The 26,133-nt window shown below is 31.7% G+C and overlaps 1 protein-coding gene and 1 non-coding gene across 2 annotated transcripts; both read left to right on the forward strand.

Annotated features, from left to right (window-relative positions):
* The first annotated feature begins 15,960 nt into the window (after positions 1-15,960).
* Positions 15,961-16,067, forward strand: LOC115721620 (small nucleolar RNA R71). Its single transcript, XR_004012628.1, has one exon. It is a non-coding gene; the product is annotated as a small nucleolar RNA R71 (small nucleolar RNA).
* Positions 16,068-22,243: 6,176 nt separating this feature from the next.
* On the forward strand, positions 22,244-23,850 carry LOC115718793 (E3 ubiquitin-protein ligase PUB24). Its single transcript, XM_030647618.2, has one exon. The coding sequence runs from the start codon at positions 22,411-22,413 to the stop codon at positions 23,665-23,667; it is 1,257 nt and encodes a 418-aa protein (XP_030503478.2). The 5' UTR covers positions 22,244-22,410; the 3' UTR covers positions 23,668-23,850.
* Positions 23,851-26,133: the final 2,283 nt, after the last annotated feature.

Below are 26,133 nucleotides of genomic sequence, written 5' to 3' on the forward strand. Positions count from 1 at the left end.
GATTATATGTACATAATGTATAAATTCATCTGAAACCCTTTTCACATACTTGATCCTGTTTATTGTGCCGTCAACACATTGGAAAGTAAACATGACTATGTGAATAAAGTTTCCTAGATTTATCAGACACAGGGTTTTACTGATATGATAATCTACAACAAGAGTTTACTTGCATTTGGAGAAGTGCTATGTTCTTTCCAGAGCATTGGTTAAAGTAAAGCTCAGGTTGGATGCATGGAGTATGCATCGGAAGGGACCGATATTGAACTTTGACTTAGATTTATTAAACTTACCGTAATATCTATTCAAGTCAATATCGCCTAGTTGATCCTAGATCAAATGATCTTAATCCAGATATGATTAGGCTCAATCTTGAAAGGCTATTCGTGTTCTTTGATTTGTTAGTTAAGCCTACTTTTAGGTCAGGGTGATACGTACATTTTGGGAACACGGTAGTGCAATTGAGTGGGAGCGCTAGCATAAACATGGAATCTATAGCTTCTATCTGGCAAATAGTAAGCAAAGGGTGATCTCCTTCGAGCTTGACCAAACGAACATAAATGGTGGAGTACTCATTTCACATAAGCTGAAATATCATTTATACGGGGTCAAGTGTTTTAAGGAATAAATACATTGTAGGGTGTAACGGTAATTTAATCCCTTTACAGTGTAGATCATTCATATAGAGGATCATTGATCACATTAGGATTATAACAATGGATAACTAATGATGTGTCTATATGGTGGAACATATAGAGCATTCTATATACTGAGAGTGCAATTCTAAGTTCTATGCGTGGATTCAACGAAGAATTAATAAGTTAGTGAATTTTAGTGCTAAATTCTTGATCTACTTATTGGAAGCTCGGTTATATAGACCCATGGTCCCCCCACTAGTTGAGATAATATTGCTTGTAAGACTCATGTAATTGGTTTTGATTAATCAATTATAATTCTCAAATTAGACTATGTCTATTTGTGAATTTTTCACTAAGTAAGGGCGAAATTGTAAAGAAAGAGTTTATAGGGGCATATTTGTTAATTATGATACTTTGTATGGTTCAATTAATAAATATGATAAATGACAATATTATTTAATAATTATTTATAGTTATTAAATAGTTAGAATTGGCATTTAAATGGTTGAATTAGGAAATTGGCATTTTTGAGAAAATCAGATACAAAAGGTGTTAAAATTGCAAAATTGCAAAAAGCAAGGCCCAATCCACTAAGTTTAGGGCCAGCCACTTTTGTAGGAAATTTAAACTGATTTTTTTCATTATTTTAACGCCATATAATTCAAATCTAACACTAGTAGGAATGCTATAAATAGATAGTGAAGGCTTCAGGAAAATTACACTTTTCTTCTGACTTTTTCTATTCAGAAAAACTGAGCCTTCCCTCTCCCTATCTTTAGCTGACCACTCTCTCTCTCTTCTTCCTTGATAATTTCGAAATCCTTAGTGTATGAGTAGTGCCCACACACATCAAGTGATACCTCAATCATAGTGAGGAAGATCGTGAAGAAAGATCATCACCAAAGGAGTTTCAGCATCAAAGATTCAGAGAAAGAGATCCAGGTTCAGATATTGATAATGCTCTGCTACAGAAAGGAATCAAGGGCTAGATATCTGAACGGAAGGAGTCATATTATTCCGCTGCACCCAATGTAAGGTTTCTTTAACTTTATATGTGTTTAATTTATCGTTTTAGAAAGTTCATATTTAGGATGTTAATAAACATACTTGTGAGTAGATCTAAGATCCTGGTAAAATAAATTCCAACAACTGGCCTCAGAGCCATGGTAATTGATTTACTTACATGTAATTTGGACTTTAAAACGATTGTTTGTATGTTCTTTGGATGGTATCATGTTGTATTGAGTGTTATTTGATGATTGATTGATGATTGTGAAATTTTCGTGAAAAATAATTGTTATTTCGGTTCTGGCATTATTTTTATTGGATAGTATGGAAAAAATTAAGCAAGTTAGCCTTTTACAGAACTCAATTTGGATTTTATTTGAATTAGTTATGATTTTTTGAAGATTTGACAAAATCAGGTCTTGATAGTTTCATGATCGCAGAACTGTCCGTACAGTTTCGAATTTTTTCAATTTTCTTCAATTTTTCATACTTTTTCATGGAATTAACTTCCAATTTTTTGTATGGTTTTGTATATATACTATTTCTATTCCTAATTCAATTCTAATTATCATTTTGAATTAATTTAAATTTTTTTTAATTTAATTCAAGATATTAGTGAAATTTGAATTCGAATAGAATTAGTATTTATCTTTTTGCTTAAAAATCTATCTTATTTTTAAATTTGATTATATTTTTTTTAAATTTAAGGTCAGATTTTTTAGATATTTGTAATATCTTTTAAGATATTTATAATATCTTTTAAGATATTTAAGATATTTTAAAAAATATCTTTTAAGATATTTATAAAATCTTTTAAGATATTTTAAAATATCTTATCTTTTAAGATATTTAAAAATATCTTATCTTTTAAGATTTTTTTTAAATCTTTTTAAGATATTTTGACCTTATTTAAATTTAAAATAGATATTTATAATCATGTAATTTTAAATAGATATAAGATAAAAAGTAGGTTTAATTTTATTTTTTTTTTATTTTCGAAATTTAATTTTAAATTCCGAAATTAATTTTTTTTTTAAATTATTTTTCGAATATTTTTTTTAATTTAATTATTTATTTATTCGAAATTATTTATTTAAAATTAAATAAATCCTACTTCCAACTATCCAGCTAACCCTGTTGCAGGAGTATGTGTTTTAGCTTGTTTGTAAGTTTTCAAAACCTATTATTACTTGATTGCAAATAGCCATGGTTACTTTTTACCAGATCTAATGATCTGATGGCTCCCTTGGTCAAGTTAATAATTTGTAACAGGTAAATTTTACAATCTTCTTTCATCTGTGTATGACCTAGCAACATGATAGGACCCATCCAAAGTGTGCCTGTGTGAGCCTATGTGTTTAATTTGATTATAGATACATATAGGTTGTTGTTGCTAAAATAAATTATCATAGTTCTTGATAGAATTTATTTAGGCCCATTTAGTTATTGGGCTTACTCAATGAATAACAGTTGTTCTTATTAAGGTTAAATTCCTCTCTTTTGGGCCTTGTGTGAGAGTTGGGAGCCATAGAAGTGGGTACGACATACTGAACCCAAGACCCCTCACACAAACCACCCCAATTGTGAAGGCCCATTTGCTCGATTTGAATAATCGTACTAGGTTAATTACACTAGTTTAACCTAATAAAAATTGATTAGCAACATAATTAATTTCATTTATTTTGAAATTAATTTAAGAAAAATATAGTTTAAAGAATTTTTTTTATTCTAAGCTAAACTATATGTATTTTCTTGTATTTAATTAAATATAGGATTATAACCATCTAGATTCTTTCTGGAGCTTAATTTAAATTTTTCATTAAATATTCCTATTTAAGTTGATATTTAGTTATCTACAACTAACCAACTTAAATCTGAATATCTTTTGAATTTCAAATTTCAAAATTAAGTTGAGGAATTTTAGGCATTGGTTATTAAGATTCTTTAGATATTTTTTAAGTTAATATTTTTTCGAATATTAACTTAAAATGGAATATTTTCAAATTAAGTGGTTACAACTTAATTTTTGATATTTAATTAAATTTAAATTTGAAAATATTTAAGTTCTAGATTTTTTCTAATACAACTTAAATTAGATATTTTTTCAAATTTTGTGGAAAAGATACTTAGTCAAATAAGATATTTTCTAGATAGTTATTTCTAGACTACTTATTATTTCTAATATTAAATAGGAAAATATTATAAATTGTGAAATTAATTATTTATATAATTAATTTTGGTACAATTTATTTTAAGTATATTTTTCCTAGTATTAAACTAGAGATTAATAATTAAGCCTTCTCTACACTTAATTATTTATTTCTTGAATTTAATACATTTAATTAATTTGAAAATAAAATATCTAAGTTGATTTAATCATCATACTTAAATATTTCTTTTTCATGACATTTAATTATAAAGAAAATTATTTTTAGTTGAAATTTAATTTTTCAACTAAATTTAAATAATTTTCAAAATATATTTTTTCTTTATTTTATCAATCAATTTTTCGAAATTGCATTTCTTAAATGCTAGAATTTTGAATTTTATCTTGAAAAATAGATTAAGTTGTAAATTAATTATTTATTTTAATTAATTCTTGGATCAACTTAAATCAATGATTTTTTCATTTATTGATTAATTTAAAATAAATTGAATTAAAGTATATTATTAGAAATAGAATTAATTAGTCAAAGGAAAATCTAGATAGGTGATATTTTTGCTTGAAGTATTTTTCTAGTGTATTTAATTAAATAGAAAATTAATATTTAAGTTGATTTTCATCATCATACTTAAATATTTGTAATTTTTCTTATATATTTAATTAAATAGGAAAATTATATTTTTTGTTGTAAATTAATTTTATTAATTAATTTTGGGCCAACATTAAATTAGAATAATTTTTCCATGATTTATTTTTTATTTTAATATGCATTTTTCGAAAATTGTATTCTTATATACTTTAATTTTTTCGAAATGCAATATATATTTATAGAAAATTAAATTTGAGTTGTAAATTAATTTAAATTAATTTTGTAACAACTTAAATATTTTTTTTCTAAATATTTATTGGAAATTATTACTAAGATGGAAATAATTCATGTTATTTTCATATCCATCTAAGTAAAATTTATAAATATTAAATTAAAATTTAAATTTAGAATTTTTCATTCTAAATTGGAAATTTTAATTAAATAAATATATATTTAAAATAAATAGAATAAATAAAGAGAATAAAAGAAAATACAACTCTTTTCAAATAATGAGCTTTATTATAGAGACATTCGATCTCCATTGTGGGTTTTACACCGCGTTTGTTTTAGTGAGTAATCCTCCCTAATGGAGGAACGTTCATTAGCAATTTCGCATCGTTTAACCTCGCATGATAAGTAGTTTGTAAGTGTTTTGTATGGTATGGATCACCCTAATGGTGGCGACCATACTTGACTTGCAAATTATGAAACAATGGTGGAAGCTCATAAGATAGAATTGCCTTGACTCTCGCCTAAACGGGACAACGCTGAATTCCAATCTTGATCGAATAAAAGGTTGCTAGAATGTTTAACATTTTAGACGAGCTGACAACTCTATTCAATGAATGGTAGCTTTGACTCTCGCCTAAACGGGACAACCGATATCGGTTGTTGAAAACCTTGGAAATTATTTAGGATTGTAAGTTTTAGTATTTTCACTTGTCATTCCTACTTGCTATATGTTTATAATTTCTGAATTGTGTATGAATTTATATTGAACCATGTTATTTTCTGTTATTAAGTTGTAGTTTAATTTCGAATCTTCATTGTTGGTCTAACTTGGCTTGTTTATCTAATGAGATAAATCCCTAGTGGATTTTCACCATTAGACATACATAATAGTGTTAGATCTCGAAAGATAAATATTGTATATGCGACATCTAGCTGTTCATCAATTGATGACACCTTAGACTAGTATTTTTACGATATGAAACAAGAAGATTATATAAATAAGATTACTTTGACTTTCGCTAATCGAAGCATCGTTGGATTCTTATTTTAAACGAAATTATCCTAATTCCTCTTAGCTTATTCATTTCGAATTAGCTTTCAAATATATCATTGGATGAATGGTCTATGAATCATTTCATGTCATTATATTTTCTCTTAAGAAATTAAATGACGCATATGATTATAACCCCGAAATTCTATTCCCAATTGATATAAATCCTCAATCTTAGAAATCTCCTACTTGTATGGGCAAATCTGACTTAGAGTTTGTATTAGTAGTGGTGGTCCAAGATAGAATTACTCATTATATTTGGTATAAATTTAAGTCTTTGACTTTAATTTTAGATTCCAAATAGAAATTTTCTTAAATTTCTAATTCCAGAATACAATACAGTTACACTTTCTCAAGTGTTTAATATCCATCTTTTATTAATGGATTAAAACTGTATGGAATGTGAGTTAGGTATTCTGTGACCAGGATCCACTTGAAGTATTCTAAGAACTCTTTGATGTAACTAAACCTATGTCATCATAGACACTACCACATTTTCTTAATCTATGGCATTTGTATCTTGTTCATAGTGGTTTTGACAAGATCAATCTCTGCAAAGAGTTAATATGCCTATAACCACTGAAAGTAGTTCATCTCATTCGCAGATGGATGTACATTCAGGGGTGGATATGAGTTTTTCGTTGTATTCTTAAAACGATAACTCTAGATTATACCTTTTAGCAAGAAATTTGAAATGTTTGAAAATTTCATAAATTTCTAGCAATGGTTAAAACCATTAAGGTAAGTGGTTAAAGATCTTGCGAACTGATAGGGGTGGAGAAATAGTTAGTAGATATGCAGTTCAAAGATCATTAAATTGATTTTTGAATTATATCCAAACTTACCTCCCCAGAAATTTCGAGTTGCATGTTGATGATTAGTTACTAGTCGTTGCCTAAATCCTTCTATGGTAATACAATTTCAGAATGATGTAATGGTTGTATACTTAATGTAAATCATTACTAGATTCATGGATGACCTAATCAAAATCTTAAGAAAGGCTAGAACTGTTAACCATGGTTTGTTAGCTTTTCTAAGTGATTAGGGGTGGACCATCCCATTGTCAATAGATAAGAAAGTGTTTGTTCAAACAAATACTACTTTTCTAAGAAAATGACTAAGTCTGAAAAACAAGTAGCAAATAAAGGAGATATTTATTCTTGATTCCAAAAGTGTTCTATCATCTTATAACATATGATGATCCCACTGCCTCTGTTGTCTTGTCACAACCGAAGAGATCAATACCATTTAGTTTTCTTCGACATAATTCACGGTACCTTGTCGTAGTGGGAGAGTTTCTAGGAACTCACCTTCTTATGACTTGGGAGACACTAGTGATTAAAATCCATTGTGAGTTTAAACAAGTAATGGATTGTCAAGATAAGAAACTAAGAAGAAAGCCAATAGAACTATGGTTTAATCCATTCACATGGAATAACCTAAAGTTTTCTATTACAAGGACATAAAAGGAAATTTTTGTTTATAAGTCCATTCAATAGACTTAACAAACTTCCTGTTCCTAGTATTATATGTTTGAGTTTATCTAAATCTATGGCTTGTGGTATACCTGGTAATTACTTACTCTAATGCAAGCAACTTACTTTAGTAAGATGCTGAAGCATTTTCTTTCTAATGGCAATCTATAGAAGCTTCACAACTTCTTAGGTATAGATTTTATTTATCTAAGGAAAAGTCTTAACTATTCCAGAAAAGATAAAGCCATGAAAGAATTTCTTACATCAACAGTGAGAGGTCTTAGATATGCTTTTGTATGCCTTGGACCAGACACTTTGTTGAGTGGGAGTAATGAGTAGGTATCAGATTAATCCAGGAGAAGAACATTGGAAGACAATCAAGTAAATCCTAAGATAAAGAAGAGGAACTATATGTTAGTCTATAAGGGTGTGTTTAAAACTCTTAGACTACACCGTATCAGATTTCGAAATTTGCCTTTGTGCTAGAAAATCTTTCTGATAAGATGATGATTACTCTGGGGGTGGAATAGTGATTTTGGAGAAGTGTAAAAACCTATCTGAAGTCTCTAGGTCTACCAGAGAGACTGAATGTTAAAGCCGCAGAAAGGTACTTATTCAGTCTAAGGAAAGTTCTATACATCTTTGGCACCATTCCAAATTGCCTTAAACTACTAGTGTTAATTTCCTGATTAACCAAAAGTAGTTGCCAAAGATATAGAATCCAGTATCCCAAGAGAGTAAACATATAGAGAGGAATTTCACATTATCAATGATTTTGTGATTAAGGAAGAGTAATAGTGGAGAAAAGGTTGTGGTTAATTCAACCTTTCAGATCCTATTATGAGGAGTTTACTACTACTACACTTGATTTGCATATCAAGGTGTTGAGATTATTTGAAACGCACTTTTTGTTTTATATTAGTGCAAGTGGGAGTTTGTTGGGTTTTATGCCCTAAATAAAACTCATTTCAATATAATCAGATTTGTTTATTAATATAGATCAGAAATAACATTTAATGTTGCATGGTTCACATGATTTATTTCATGATTATATGTACATAATGTATAAATTCATCTGAAACCCTTTTCACATACTTGATCCTGTTTATTGTGCCGTCAACACATTGGAAAGTAAACATGACTATGTGAATAAAGTTTCCTAGATTTATCAGACACAGGGTTTTACTGATATGATAATCTACAACAAGAGTTTACTTGCATTTGGAGAAGTGCTATGTTCTTTCCAGAGCATTGGTTAAAGTAAAGCTCAGGTTGGATGCATGGAGTATGCATCGGAAGGGACCGATATTGAACTTTGACTTAGATTTATTAAACTTACCGTAATATCTATTCAAGTCAATATCGCCTAGTTGATCCTAGATCAAATGATCTTAATCCAGATATGATTAGGCTCAATCTTGAAAGGCTATTCGTGTTCTTTGATTTGTTAGTTAAGCCTACTTTTAGGTCAGGGTGATACGTACATTTTGGGAACACGGTAGTGCAATTGAGTGGGAGCACTAGCATAAACATGGAATCTATAGCTTCTATCTGGCAAATAGTAAGCAAAGGGTGATCTCCTTCGAGCTTGACCAAACGAACATAAATGGTGGAGTACTCATTTCACATAAGCTGAAATATCATTTATACGGGGTCAAGTGTTTTAAGGAATAAATACATTGTAGGGTGTAACGGTAATTTAATCCCTTTACAGTGTAGATCATTCATATAGAGGATCAGTGATCACATTAGGATTATAACAATGGATAACTAATGATGTGTCTATATGGTGGAACATATAGAGCATTCTATATACCGAGAGTGCAATTCTAAGTTCTATGCGTGGATTCAACGAAGAATTAATAAGTTAGTGAATTTTAGTGCTAAATTCTTGATCTACTTATTGGAAGCTCGGTTATATAGACCCATGGTCCCCCCACTAGTTGAGATAATATTGCTTGTAAGACTCATGTAATTGGTTTTGATTAATCAATTATAATTCTCAAATTAGACTATGTCTATTTGTGAATTTTTCACTAAGTAAGGGCGAAATTGTAAAGAAAGAGTTTATAGGGGCATATTTGTTAATTATGATACTTTGTATGGTTCAATTAATAAATATGATAAATGACAATATTATTTAATAATTATTTATAGTTATTAAATAGTTAGAATTGGCATTTAAATGGTTGAATTAGGAAATTGGCATTTTTGAGAAAATCAGATACAAAAGGTGTTAAAATTGCAAAATTGCAAAAAGCAAGGCCCAATCCACTAAGTTTAGGGCCAGCCACTTTTGTAGGAAATTTAAACTGATTTTTTCATTATTTTAATGCCATATAATTCAAATCTAACCCTAGTAGGAATGCTATAAATAGATAGTGAAGGCTTCAGGAAAATTACACTTTTCTTCTGACTTTTTCTATTCAGAAAAACTGAGCCTTCCCTCTCCCTATCTTTAGCTGACCACTCTCTCTCTCTTCTTCCTTGATAATTTCGAAATCCTTAGTGTATGAGTAGTGCCCACACACATCAAGTGATACCTCAATCATAGTGAGGAAGATCGTGAAGAAAGATCATCAGCAAAGGAGTTTCAGCATCAAAGATTCAGAGAAAGAGATCCAGGTTTAGATATTGATAATGCTCTGCTACAGAAAGGAATCAAGGGCTAGATATCTGAACGGAAGGAGTCATATTATTCCGCTGCACCCAATGTAAGGTTTCTTTAACTTTATATGTGTTTAATTTATCGTTTTAGAAAGTTCATATTTAGGATGTTAATAAACATACTTGTGAGTAGATCTAAGATCCTGGTAAAATAAATTCCAACAATTAGAGGATGCATGGTTAATTTTGGAAGATGCACTTGTGACATAGTGTTAGAGAGCCGACACAAGCAGGAGTTAAAGGGAAAATTCGTGGTTTTGGGTGATTGATAGATCATTGAACACATGAAAGAAGCTCAGAGGAACACTTATGCATTGGGTCAAAAGGGCATTTTGCATGAAGCTGTGGAAGTGTCGTAGGGCCGGAGGGCCAATATTGAGTATGTCGCTAAGAGAATGTGTGAAAGAGTGCACTTGGTGCTGCATTGGGTGCAGTTGGCTTGCGAGCCTCGTCCAAAAGGGACACATCAAATTTTATCATGTGATAAGAGTGTCTTGCTCAATTGCCATCAGGAAGATGGTGCGCCATGGAGTTGGCGTGTGAAGTTTCTAGAGGGACTTGTCCAGAGGGACTTGGCTTTAGTGGAAGCGTGTTAGGTGATGTTGGGTACGGTTACTTTGCGAACCTCACCCCAAGGGGTGCACCATACTTAGTCCTTGCTAAAAGAAGTATGCATTCGACAATCGGCGAGTGAGCTACTATTAGAGGATGTGTTAGCTTTAGCATCAATGTTGTAAGGGCTACTTGGTTAACTGGAGGGGCATTGTATTAGACTCAGACAAGTTCATGTTGGAGGAAGTATTCAAGTGCAGAGGCACTACTCCATGGGTGATTCTAAATAGCGAAAGTGGCATAGGTTCATTGATCATGTCCAAGAGTGGACGAGGCAGATCGTCACCAAGTGGGTGGTTCTACATAGATAGAGGGACAAGTGCAGACTTAGAATTTAGATGAAGCTTGGAGTGAGCTTAAGAGTCAAGATTAGGAAGATTTGCCTATGGTCCATCAATGAGGGCATCAACATGTTGAAGTGGGGGAGAATGTAACATGTGATTAAAGACGACACAATACAAACTAGGTGATGCCCATAAGGTGGCCAAGTGGTGATCAAGTGGTGGCGCATGTTGGTGTGCATGCTGGTGGCATATTGATGCTTAGTTTGTACGACAGTGGTATTTTCATAAATATCTTCAATATTATTTAGATCGGGACAGGATTTGATATTTGCTATTTATTTGGGTCTATGAATACAATGACATAATCGGATTTGAGAAACTCTATGATTTGGTATATGGTGATGACCATATGTCTACAGAGAAAAAATCATATATGTTCCTAGTAGAAGGCTAAAAGCTTAGAATGCTCTTTAAGAGGGGAGTACCTGGTGTCAGCTCTCCACCACCCCCTGCCACCTTGGTGCTAAGTGAGATACTACTAGTCAGTGGGACTAATAAGGAGGGAATATGAGAACCACAAGATGACTCATATGTCTCCATGAGTTGGAATACTCATGGACATTATCAACCGACCCGGTAGTGCATCTAAGAATGCTATTAGAGATTAGCAGGTACGTTTTCATTGGCTTGTTGGTATGCCGCTTGCAAGAGACGTGGCCTAAACCTCTAAGAGACATTATGGTGTGCCTTGGCCATGAGTCTTGACACGAGAAGACACAAGTAGTCATTTGTGGGCTAGTTTGCATACATGCATGGGACGAATGCACCATGCTAGAAAGAGGCAAAGGTCAAATGTATGCTACTAGTTTGGTGTCTTATCTTAAGGGCTTGGCAACATGTGTGGAGGTATGGTGCCTTGAGGATTGGACCATGGACGTATTGGAGTCCTTGGGCAATGAGGGAGACTGTTCGGACAGTATCGAATGGGGCTTGATTAGAAGCATTGGCATATCAGCTTAGTGTTGTCATCTTGCCATACATGCTACCTTGGTCACGAGTGACTAGGTGAGCGTCGGTATTGAGATTTTCCTTATCATAGTGGGAACCTATGGACAGTGCAAGTATCTTAGCTTGAGAGCCTCGATGCATGGATGCACTCATGGATGCTTGCGAGCATGACTCGACAGGAGTTATTCGAGGGACGAAAGTGTGTACGAGGCACACAGTCGCGTGGAAAATGAACCCATTATTACTCGGATAGTTGGAAGGCTGACCTTGGCTTTGAGAAGTCAAGGTGCTGCATGGGTGTTTCGCTGCCTGAAAAAGTGAGCCTGTGACACTTATGAGAGCTCAGGGTGTACCAAATTTAGTAAAAATGTGCTTATGAAGAAAATTAAGCAGAGTCTTACCATCATTGGTTCTTGTAGCAGCAACTTCCACCCATTTGGATACATAATCCACAACTAAAAAGATATACTCATGATTATGAGATGATGGAAAAGGACCCATGAAGTCTATTCCACATACATCGAAAAGTTCCACTTTAAGAATGCCATGCAAAGGCATCTCATTTCTCCGTGAAATATCTCCAGTTCATTAACAATAATCATAAGCTTTGACAAAATCATTAGCATCTTTAAACAATGAAGGCCAATAGAAACCACTTTGCAATACCTTAGTTGTTACTCTAAAAGCTCTAAAGTGCCTACCACATTGTTTAGTGTGATAATGGGTAAGTATTGAATTCATTTCTTCTTCTGGAACACATCACCGAATTACCTGATCAACACAATGCCTATAGAGTATTGGTTCTTCCTAGTTGTAATGTTTTACCTCTGAATAAAACTTTTTCAACTGCCGCTTTGTAGTATCAGGAGGCAAAACTTTTGCTACTAGAAAGTTTACAATGTCAGCAAACCATGGTACTTCATTTGCTGAAAAAAGTAGTTCATCAGGAAAAGAGTCATTTATCTACACTGCTTTCTCATTTTCTATTTCTTCTACTTCAAGTCTTGACAAGTGGCCTGCTACTAAATTCTTAGTTCCTTTCTTGTCGCGAATCTCCATATCAAATTCTTGAAGCAAAAGAACCCATCTAATCAGGCTAGGCTTAACATATTTCTTTGTCATCAGGTACTTGATAGTAGAGTGATCAATATAAACAATCACTTTGTTACCAATTAGATAAGGTCTGAACTTGTCAAATGCAAAGACAATAGCTAGTAACTCTTTTTTTTATTGTGGCATAATATATCTGAGCACCATTAAGAAATCTACTAGCATAATAGATAGTCCTGAAAACCTTATCAACTCTTTGCCCCAAGGCTGGACCTACTGCATAATCACTGGCATCACACATTAGTTTAAAAGGCAAATTCCAATTTGGAGACACTAAAATAGGAGCAGAAATAAGTTTTTCCTTAAACACATTAAAAGCTTTAAGGCATTCATCATTGAAATAAAAAACTACTCCATTCATTAGAAAATTTGAAAGATGTTTGAGATTTTGGAAAAGTCTTTGATGAACCTTCTATTAAATCCAGTGTGGCCAAGAAAACTTCTTACTCCTGTTATTGAGACTGGAGATGGAGGCTTCTCAATAGTAGCAATATTTGCATGATCTACTTCTATACCCCTGCTTGAAATTTTATGGCCAAGAACAATACCTTTTGTGACCATAAAGTGACACTTTTCCCAATTCAGAACAAGATTAGTGTCTTCACAACGCTGCAAAATTGCTTCTAAATTTTTCAGGCAAGTGTCAAAAGAAGACCCAAATACAATAAAAATCATCCATGAAGATTTCGATGGTTTTCTCTGTCATTTCTGAAAAAATAACCACCATGCATCTCTAAAATGTCATAGGAGAATTGCAGAACCCAAATGGCATCCTTCTAAAAGCGAAAGTACCATAAGGACAAGTGAAAGTAGTCTTCTCTTGATCCTCTAGAGCTATGGTAGTTTGATGGTACCCAAAATAACTATCTAGGAAGCAATGATTATTGTGGCTAGCAAGCTTGCAAGCATCTGATCTAGGAATGACAAAGGAAAATGATCCTTCCTTGTTGCCTTATTGAGCTTGCGTAGTCGATACACACCCTCCATCCCGTAACAGTTCGAGTTGGGATGAGTTCATTATTTTCATTCGTCACCACAGTCATACCACCCTTCTTTAGAATAACCTGTGCTGGACTCACCCATGCACTATCTAAAATTGGATAGACTGCGTTGTTGTCAAGCCATTTCAAAGTTTCTTTAATCACCACTTCCTTCATTGTTGGATTCAACCTCCTTTGAGCATCAATATAAGGTTTGCTATCAGTTTCAAGGAGGATTTTATGCATTACAATAGAGGAACTAATCCCCTTAATGTCAGCTAGAGTCCAACCAATGGCAAGCTTGTGGGCTCTTAGTACTCTCAAAAGCTTTTCAAGTTCTACACCAAAAAGATGAGTAGAAACAATAACAAGAAAAGTTTTGTTTTCACCCAAGTAACCATACCTTAAATGGTCTGGCAGAATCTTCAGTTCGAGCTCAGGTGGCATCTCCACAGAAGGCAATGATCTTCTAGGCCCTTGTCCCAACTACTCATATCTTTCTTATAGTAAGGACCTTGAGAGTTTATCCAATTTAAATATTCCATTACTTCACTATCATCAAAGTCCTCGCGAAATTGAGTTAGAGCCATCATCAAAGAATTAGAAAATAATTCCTTTTTAGAAGCAAATTGGTCAACAACATTTATAGCAAAGCAACTCACTCTCCCTTGGATAATTCATAGCTTATAAGACATTGAAAACAACTTCCTCACCTTGAACTCGCAGTTTTAATTCACCTTTCTAAACATCTATAAGTGCTTGTCCTGTGGCTCAGAATGGTCTTCCAAGAATGATAGGCACATCAGCATCCTCCTCCATATCAAGCACGATGAAATTAATAGGAAAGATAAATTTATCCACTTTAACAAGTAGATCTTCAATAACACCCCGTGGATGTTAACTGATCTATCTGCTAAGTGAGGAGTAACTGCTGTTGGCCTTGCTTACCCCAAACTAAGTCTCTTGAATACTGATAAGGGTATTAGATTAATATTTGCACCCAAGTCACATAGTGCTTGCTTATATTGGAACTTCTCAATGGTGCAGGGAATTGTAAAACTGTCTGGATCCCGAAGCTTCTGTGGTAATTTCTTTTTCAAAATAGCACTGTATTCTTTAGTTTGAGCTACCATTTCATAATCCTCTAACTTCCTTTTCTTGGACAAGATCTCCTTCATAAATTTCACATAGCTAGGCATTTTGTCCAAGGCTTCATCTAAGGAATATTAATGTGCAACTTCTTGAATACCTCTAAAAATTTAGAAAACTGTTTATCAAGTGTAGTTTTTCTAAGCCTTAGAGGATATGGAACTCGAACTGGCTACTCAGCTGCTACTAGAGGGATCTTTTTTATGTTATGACAGTCATCTTTTACCTCTTCAATAGTTGTTCCAGAATTCTCATCTTGATTCTCCTTATTTTGTACCACAGGTTGCTCTACTTATTTTCTTGAGGTCTATTATTGAGTAGAGTTGCTAATTGCCCCACTTGTATCTCAAGGCTTCTGATAAATGCTCTGGTCTTAGTCATAAACTAAGTTTGTGTGTTAGTGAGGGTTAGCAAAGCAACCTGTAGTTCATAAGATGGAGCTTGTTGATTACACTGTTGAGGAGTAGAGGATTGGCTTGTTTATGGGTTAGCTTGCTGTTACTAAGGCATATTTTGCTGGGCTTGATTCTAATTATTCTTCCATGAGAAATTTGGATTATTTCTTTACCCAGGATTGTATGTATATGAAAATGGATTATTGAATTGCCTCTAAAAGTTGGCAATAGCTTGCACTTGAGTACGTCATCAAAACATCTTTAGTAGATTCACACTTGTCAAGAGTGTGTGGTCCTCCACAGATTTCACAACCCGTTTGTACAACTTTGACAGCTTCAGTTGTCTTCTACAATTACTTAGTAAGAGTAGCTACCTGAGATGTCAAAGTAGTAATGGCATCCAATTCATGAATACCAACTTTCTTCTTCACAATCGTTGTTTCACCATACCATTGGTGGTTGTTCATTGCCATGTCTTCAAGTAATTCATAAGCTCTAGTTGCACTTTCATGAATGTGCCTCCAAATGCAGCATCAATGATGGTCCTAGTAGTAGGACATAAACCAATATAAAATTTTTAAACCACCATCCACTGCTCCATACCATGATGAGGGCATATTCTCAATAGATCTTTAAACCGCTTCCAAGCTTCATACAAAGATTCACCATCATTTTGGCAAAAGTTATTAATTTCTCCCCTCAATTTAGCAGCTTTAGAAGGAGGGAAGCATTTAGAGAAGAACTTTTGAGCTAGATCTTGCCAAGTGACAATTGAATTTGGTTGTAGATACTTTAGCCATCTTTTCTCTCTTTCCTTTAAAGAGAATGGAAAAAGCCTCAATTCGAAAGCACCATCACTCACTCCATTGTATTTGAAAGTGCCACAAAGCTCCAAAAAATTTGCTAAGTGAGTGTGAGGTTCTTATGGAAATCCACTAAATTGGAGAGTGGATTGCACCGTTTGTAGGATAGCTGGTCTGATCTCAAAGTTGTTGGCCTCTACTACTGGTGGTCTGATACTGTTTTGTACTCCCGTTAAAGTAGGGAGTACATAATCACACAGGCTCCTTTCAACATTAGGGTGAGCCTGACCTCCTTGCAAAACTCTAGGAATTATATCTTCATTGAGCTCCATCTTCTCTGCTTTCTTGGCCTCCATCTTGTTCTTTCTGTTTTGCTTACACGATTTCTCAATCTCAGGATTCAAAGGAACAAGGCTATATGCACCTCTTCTGTTGCACATATAAAAGATTCGCCTGAGATGGAAAAAATTGGCAACTAAATAGGTTAGAAATAAGAGAAAATAAAATCAAATTAGAATAAAAATTAACTAAACTGGTATTGATAAATTTTCAATCCTCAGTAATAGGATCAAAAACTTGTTTGACAAAATTTAATATGCAAGTATACGCAATCAAAATAAGTAATATAATGATAAATAAAGTATTGTTCCCTTGAGCATTGACTATCAATTACCAATTAATTATTTCCTTGGTTCTATTTGATAAATAATAATTGTTGGATAAAAGGTAAATAAAATATACAATAATTAAGAAAAATAACAGTAATAAAAACAAGGATTATTATGATCCCTAACTATCATTTATTTTACTTCATAATGTAATGCCCAATTTCTCTTCTTCTTATTCAATTAATAAGTTGAGTTAAGAAGTTTATAATCTAGTTAAGACTTATAAACCCAATCTATGTGAAAATTTTCTATATTTCTATGGTAAGTTTAATCACAAAAATAGCATTAAGCATAACAACTAATAAAATCATACAAATAACTTAGGTACTTTCGTCCTAAATTAATTTACATCCATATCAATCAGAGCATATTCAAGTCTCACCTTTTAGAATTTTAATTTGAATTCATAGATAACAATTATAGATGACCAGTAAATAATTGTAAAATCAAAATAGATTGTAAGGAAATTGAATAAAGAGAAGAAGAAGAAATTGAATAACTACATTAATTCATAAAATAATTTCAAGTGGTTTACATAATGATCTTTAAAAGAACTTAGCTACTAAAAGAAATTCTGAAATAAAATAAATTTAACTAAAGACATAAAAAATAAAGTTGAAAAGATAGAACACTGTTAGAATCCTCCACTGGTGCATTCTACTCTTCGCTCTCCTTCTACACTCATAATTTCTCTCAATTTTTGAATGGTTCAAAAACCTAGCCATGAACCCCCTTTTTATAGGTGAAAATTTAAGTTGTCTAAAAATACCAAGGCTGCGACCTTGCTTGCAATACTGCTGCCTTACAAGCAGTTCCCAAAATTTCAACCTTTGCTGATTTCTTTGATCCAATTTCCCTTTTTTTTTTCAACGAACACGAGCAAGGCCGCAACCTTGCTTACCAAGCTGCGGCCTAATAGGTTAGTTTCCATTTTTTTTCTTCAATTTTCTATCTTAAACTTAGAAAGTGACCATTGTTGACTCTTAATGATGAAATAACAGCAAAAAATGCCATTTTTTGACCCATTTAAAGAAATAGAAATCACTCCAAGCTAAAAGAAGTTTCATTTCTTCATTATTTTTTTTTTATTTTTGCTCAAAAAGGCTTGTAGAACACCAAAATTACTAATATTGAGGATCTCCAAATATTTTTCCTAAAAAAAAAACTAAGCATAATTCTGCACAATAAAATAATAAAAATACTAAAACACACCCTAAATTAGACTAAAAAAAGACATAAAAAAAAAAACTTAACAAAGATCATTGTTTATAAATATGTATTAGTTTTGTTAAAATTATTTTTATTTCAAAGTTATGCATATTTTTTTTATTTTTTTTATAGACCAAGCTCCCAATAAATAAATCTAAAATTTATCAAGTAAATTTCCTAACTTATTAATTCCTCCTAACTCCACTATAGATTCAGAATTGCATTCCTGATTTCATAAAATGCTCTATATGTTCCAAATAGATATACTATGAATTATCCATTATTTCAATCAAAATAATCAAAGATCCTCTGTAGATAATTTACATCGAGTAGGGACAAATTTACTATTCCACCCCCTCAATGTATTTTACCTTTAAAAAACTTCCTTCTTATAAATGATATTTCTATAAACTAATATAATTATTGAAATAGAGTTCTTCCATTTATGTCTATTAAGTCAAGCTCAAAGGAAATCATCATTTCACTTCTATATGGATATAGAATCTATAGATTCCATATCTATAATTAGCGCTCCCACTCAATTGTACTACCATGTTTCCAAGATGTAAGTATTGAGATGATTTATTTTGTCAACTTTAACGAACAAGTCAAAGAACACGAATAATACAGTTATGCTAGAACCTAACCATCTCAGGATTAAGATCTATTAACCTAAGATCAACTAAGTGATACTGACTTAAAAAGATATAACGGTAAGTTTATGATATCTTTTCTACTGTCAACATCGGTCCACTTCGATGTATACTCCATACATCCAAAACTAGTATGTTTTACTAATGTCCTAAAAGGACATACCACTTATACAAGTATAAGTAAATTTTATTGTTGATTATCACGCCAGTATAAATCCAGTGCACTGATAAATCATAGGACTAAGTACTTTGAAGCATATAATCACAATTACTTTCTACTATGATAACATTAGTGTAATTGTGAATAACTATATGTTCTGGATTTGATAGAAATTGTATATTAAAACCATAATCATAAAAACTACATGTATACTTAAATGACTTATAATCTTCTATTAATAGCAAATAAGATTATATTGAAATAGATTTTATTTAGAGTATAAAATCTCAACAGTTACACTTCAAGAGATAAATATTTATCTTCATCTTTTGATTATAATTTAATATATATATATATACATATGGAGGTCTTGAGTGGGGTATGATGATAATCATTATTATGCTTTCGCTGTACTAATTTAGAGCTACAAAACCAACATTATCAACTCAAACCCTAAAGAAATAGCCTTTCTGCCCATGGAAATTCCATAAATTGCCTCTCTGCCTGGATCTCTCCCTCTCATTTTTTTTTTCATTATGTTAAAGTGTATCATTTTTATTTTTCAGGTGGTTCTCTCCACGTCCAGATCGATCTGAGTTCTTATGGACTCCGTCTCTCCCTTATATTGTTTATTTATTTATTTTTTTCAAAAAAGAAATCAATTATTTTGAATCTATTTTCTAATAGATAAGTGATTTATTGTATTTTTTTTTAGTGCTAATTTATAGTTTGTGGTGGTGAATCTATTTTAATTATTTTTTTCATCAGTATTGAACCAGGGTAATAAGTAAGAACTCATTAAGAAGTGTTCCATATATATATTGGTATTACAAAAAAATTAGCATTTGCATTTGTCAGTTTCAAGAATCGATGTAATTAGATTAAATATCAGTTTAAAAAAATATAATCTAAGCTTTTTGTAGTAGCAAACATGTGAAATCTATTTTAAATAAAGATAAGTTTAGTTTTAATTAATTTAATTTCTTATTAGATAAGTCTATGCCAAATTTATATATAATTTATGTCTGCATATATTATTACTCATTAAAAAAATGTAGCTAGTATAGATTTCAAAGTTTAGGTATTAATTTGTGACTATGATGGGGTTGTATAATTGAATCTAATTTGTTAATGAATGTATATGATGATGAATGTTAGTAGCTAGCTAGGACTCATATTTAAAAAAAGTATCATATAAAATTATAAATGTATTCAAATAATTTTAGGTGAGAAGTTTATTATTTATGATATTTGATAATGTAAGAAAATGCTGGGAATAATTAAAAAAAAGCACAAACTTAATTAGATGAGTTAAGTTTGACAGTTGAACCAATTTTATACTATAATTCTTGCATTAGAAAGAATTATATAGTTAATTGAAAACTTGAAATGGATTGGAATGGATTTATTTCAATACAATAGATCGTTACATTATTTAGGCGTGTTCATAAAATAGTCGATCCAATTCAATCCAATCTAATCCACAAAGAGCAGACATTCGCACTTGGGGGATTGGAAAATTCAAAATCTGCACTTGTGCAGATTAGATGTTGATTGACAAGTAAAAGTAACCGATCCAATTCAATCCACGCATCTTTATAAAAAAATAAAAAATTATATATATATAAGTAATATTTTAATGTAAAGAAAATAACAATTTAAAAATCTAATACAATTATATTTCAAAACTTAATATGTCAAAAGTATATTCGATTCTTATATATAATTTCTTTTCTACATACAACTTAAAATAAAAGTAAATATTTCTTTATACATACAGTTTTTTTTTCTTCTTTTGAATTTGTTATTTCATTTATTTTAATGTGTTGTTGTTGATATAAAATAATTATAATTTGTTTTAATTATTTCATTGTTGAAAGAAATATATATATATTTTTTTTTTATAAATATTAAATAATTTAATATTAAAAAGTAACCAATCCAAAATAACAGATCCAATTTGCACTTTTGCGGATTAGATTGAATCAGATTTGAGCTATTGTGCGGATTGCATTGGATCCAAAAAATGAAATATGTACTTAGTGCGAATCGAATACACTATGAGTAAAATAATGCGAATTAAATTGAATGAACACGCCTAATATCACTGTTTTTGTAAATTGTTATTTTTTTCTTAAGTTGAAAGTAGAATTCAACCTAGCATATTATTATTAATATACTCCATCTAATTCCAGATTATACGTCAATAATTATATCATGTTTGCACGTATATACATAATAAATTAGGTAACATTTAAAACGATGAAATAGCCAACTCTCCTCAAATGACGACTGCATTATATTTTTGGACCAACGAATTAAGTTTGAAACTTTGACTGAAACTCATCTGAGAAACAAACAAACAAACAAATCTATACAGTGCACACAAATTACGTCGGTCAATTGTTTTGATTGGTCAACCCTAAATAAAAAAAGAAGTAAAAATTCATCATGATATATAAATGCATAATAAAACAGCTGTTATGTCTCCATGCGTTGTACTGCATTATTTAGAAAAATGATTCCTTTCTTCTCTCTATCAAATATCCCTTATTGAGTCCATAGTGCCGACTCCAAAAAAACACAAATACATAAAAGTCAGCCCACAACACATTGCCACATATGAATGAGAGTCACTTTTTGAATTCTGAAGCTGGCCCCACTTTCTCTCTCTTGTTAAATCACCCACTGCCTATCTGCCACGTGGCACAGATAACAATTCAAACTCTCCTTGATTTTGTAACGTGGGTTGACCACTGAATCTTATTACTTCCAGAGAAGAATGAATAGTAGAGAAGAAATTATAATTGTATTATTGTTGTCTACCATATCCTACTGTTAATATTATTATTGTTCAAGTAAATATTATTTTGGACATGTATTTTATAAAAATTATCGATTAGACTCTCTATTTTGTTAAATAACAAAATGAACTATATATTTCTTAAAATGGTAAAAATAAGACCCTAAACTTAATTTTTAATAATTTTATTTTTTAACTAACTTTAATTTCTAACATGAACAGATACAGAAAATATAACCAGTTTTATCATAACATCTCTAGATCAGATTATTATTATTAAGTTTTATTTTTACAAAAAAAATCAGTTCAATATTTTATTTGTACAATTTTAAAAAATACATAGTCTATTTTGTCATTTAACAAAATAAAATGTTTAATTAGTAACTTTTGCAAAATACATGATCTAAAATATTATTTACCTTTATTGTTCCAACTCAGGTTAACTTTTAGTAAGTATTACTAACTAATCACAAAATAACTAAAAAATACTAGGCACCACTAATACCCAATAATGCTTATAAATTGTATGTAAGATTGGCAAACCAAGTGAAATAACTAAACCGCTATATACTTATATAATAAACAAATGCCGCTTTCTCTTACCAAAGGCAAACCTAATTGGGTTTCATTTTGTTCTTATCTTATATAATAATACTTACCTCTCTTTCTCTCTCTCTCTCTCTCTTTCCATATATAGCAGTAGAGCCAAAGCTTAAAGCTTTTATCATATTCATTTTTGGATTTTGAGATCAAATGGAAGAAATTGAAGTACCAAAATATTTCATGTGTCCTATATCGCTTCAGATAATGAGAGACCCAGTTACGACAATCACAGGCATAACATACGACAGAGAAAGCATTGAGAAGTGGCTCTCAACGACATTAGTTATTACTTCATCATCATCAAACGACACGATTACGTGTCCAGTTACGAAGCTACCTTTGCCGAGAGATTCTGATCTCACACCCAACCACACCCTTCGACGCCTCATCCAAGCTTGGTGCACCATAAACGCCTGCAACGGAGTGGATCGGATTCCCACCCCGACACCGCTTTTAGACAAGAGGCAAGTTCTTAAGCTTTTGAGAGAATTAGTTGGGGCTAACAATAACAAGTTTATCATAACATTGAAGAAAATAGTAGCTCTTGCCGAGCAGAATGAGAGGAACAGGAGGCTCATGGTGGAAGGTGGTGTAAACAAAGCCATGGCTTTATTTCTTATTAGGTGTTTTAAAGAAGGAAATAATGTGGTTGGAATTGAAGAAGCTCTTCGTATTCTACGTCTCGTTTGGACTCCTAATGATGAAGTTAAGGCCTTTGTGAACGAAAACAGTGATTTTGTTGATTCTTTGGCTTGGATTTTAAGCTGTAGCAGTGAAAAAGATATGAGATTTGAGGTCATTTCTGTGCTTAAAATGGCGATTGAAGTTGCGAATTCGAGTCGAATGGAGCGGTTAAGGCTTGAAATGTTCATGAACATAACGAAAAAAGTGTTGGGTGACAGAAGTGTTTCACATCAAACAATTAAATCAGCTCTCCATGTGCTGATTGAAGCCTGTCCTTGGGGAAGAAACAGGATGAAGATAATTGATTCGGGGGCGGTTTTTGAGTTGATTGAACTCGAGTTAACGAAACCAGAAAGGCACACAACCGAGATGATCATCAACCTTTTGGCGCACTTGTGCTCTTGCGCCGATGGGAGAGCGAAGCTCCTCCAGCACGCCTGCGGCATAGCAATGGTGTCGAAAAAGATTCTTAGGGTTTCGGAGGCAACCGATGACCGAGCGATTCACATTCTTTCTTTGATTGCTAAGTTTTCAGCAACGAATGAAGTGATTATAGAGATGTTAAGGGTTGGGGCTGTGACGAAGCTTTGCATGGTAATGCAAGCAGATTGTGCTCCTTACTTGAAGGAAAAGGCTACAAGTATACTAAGGTTGCACTCTAAAGTGTGGAATGATTCGCCTTGTATTGCTGTGTATTTGCTATCTAGGCATCCTCGGTATTAATATAATTTAACATTAATTTACTATAATTTTTGGACCTGATTGTACAGTTCTTATTGTAAATTTTTCAATTAATGATAGATTATATATATATTCTAGAGGTTCTATAATTTTTTCAAGTAGAAATTAATCAAAGGCTTGTTTAAATTTTGAATGTTATGTTTCAAATTAATGGAGAAAGCATAAGATGTTATGGTTTGAGCATTGCTATTGGGTGGTGCTTAACATTTTTTTAGAGGTAGCGCTTTGTTATTAGCTACTGATATTCTCTCTAAAAATTATTATATTAAATTATATAGGACATACTTAATTACAACAATAACGATATGACAATGAGGATGGTGTTAAGTAGGGGTGTTCATAAAATAGTCGATCCAATCCAATCTGCACGATTCAATCCAATCCAATCCAATCCGCAAAGTGCAGATATCCGCACTTGTGCGGATTGGATTAGATTGGAAAATTCAAAATCCGCACTAATGTGGATTGAATGTTGATTGACATGTAATCTAATCCAATCCACACATATTTATAACAAAATTAAAAAAATTATATATACAAATAACATTTTCATGTAAAGAAAATAGTAATTTAAAAATCTAATACATATAATACAATTATATTGCAAAATTTAATAGATAAAATGTATATTCTATTCTTATATTTTTTTTTTCTACATACAATTTTAAAATAAAATTAAATATTTTTTTATATATACAATTTTTTCTTCCTTTGAATTTGTTATTTTATTTATTTAATGTGTTGTTGGAGACATAAAATAACTATAGTTTGTTTTATTTTGTTGCTAGTTATGTGAAAAAAAATATTTTTTTCATAAATATTAAATAATTTAATATTAAAAAATAACCAATCCAAAGTAACTGATCCAATCCGCACTTTTGTGGATTGTTGGATTGGATTTGAGCTATTGTGCGGATTAGATTGGATCTGAAAAATGAAATCCGCACTTAGTGCGGATTGAATGTTGTTTGACCAAAAAAGTGCGGATTGGATCGGATGAACAGCCCTAGTGTTAAGCACCACGAGTGCCTTTTTAGCATTTCTCTTATGGTTTTTACAAAAGAAAGTATAATTGTATTTTATTTACATACCATTTCAAATAATATAATCGATTAACTAAAATCAATTATCTGAGTCTTACAAGCAGTTTGTCTCAACTAGTATGGGGACCATGGGCCTATACAACCGAGCTTCCGATAAGCAGAACTAGAATTTACCAAGTAAATTCCCTAACTTATTAATTTATTATTGCATCCACCATAGAACTTAGAATTACACTCTCAGTCATATAGAACGCTCTATATGTTCCACGATATAGATACGCTATGAAAATTTTAACCATCGTTCTAATCCCAATAATCAAAAATTCTCTATAGATGATTTACACTAAGTAGGGACAAATTTACTGTTTCACCCCTCAATGTATTTTATCCTTAAAAGACTTATCTTTCTATAAATAATATTTCAGTAAACTAATATAATCACTGAAATAAGAGCTCTTCCATTTATCTCTATTAAGCCAAGCTCAAAGGAAATCATCATTTCACTTCTATGTCCAGATAGAAGTTATAAATTCCATATCTATGACTAGCATTCCCACTCAATTGTACTATCATGTTCCCAAGCTGTACGTGTGACCCGAACCAAATGGTAGGCTTTGACTAACAACTTAAAGAACACAAATAACACTCTTGAGATCATACCTAACCATGTCAGGATTAAGATCTCTTGATCTAAGATCAACCAGTGATATTGACTTAGAAAGATACATAAGATTATAATATATTTACCAAAAGATCAATATCGATCCCAGTCTAATGTATACTCTATACATCCGATACTAACATACTTTGCCAATGTCCTGGAAAGAACATAATACTTATCCAAGGTGTAAGTAAGCTTTATCGCTGACTATCACATCAGTGTAAATCCAGTGCACTGATGAATCATGGGACATTATCTTTTGAAGCATATAATCACAATTACCTTCCATTGTGTTGACATCACTGTAATTATGAATAACTATATGTTCTGGATTTAACAAAAATTGTATATATTAAACCATAAACATGAAAACTACATATAAAACATAAATGACTTCTAATCTTCTATTGATAACAAATCAAATTATATTGAAATGAGTTTTATTTAAGGCATAAAATCCTAACAAGACAGTGTAGGTATCACTACCTATTGTTCGAACAGGACACTTGCAGCGCAATCTTGTCCTAACAGACAAAGTGACTCCATCTTGTCTTGTCCAAAAAAAGATATTTTCCCTTAATTTATTTAATATTAATTATTTATTATAAAATAAGTAATTAATATTTTGCACTTGTAAAATAAATTCTCGTCCCTCTTTTATTTTGTGACATTCATACCCTTGACAGTGTGGTATAGAGGCAACTTGGAGACCGTATACATATAACACTAAGTTCCAATAAATTA

This window comes from Cannabis sativa, chromosome 2 (assembly GCF_029168945.1).
Source record: "Cannabis sativa cultivar Pink pepper isolate KNU-18-1 chromosome 2, ASM2916894v1, whole genome shotgun sequence".
Lineage (NCBI taxonomy): Eukaryota > Viridiplantae > Streptophyta > Magnoliopsida > Rosales > Cannabaceae > Cannabis > Cannabis sativa.

Excerpts from the sequence above, each read along its gene's own strand:
- LOC115718793 (XM_030647618.2), top strand. The coding sequence starts at position 22,411 with ATGGAAGAAATTGAAGTACCAAAATATTTCATGTGTCCTATATCGCTT.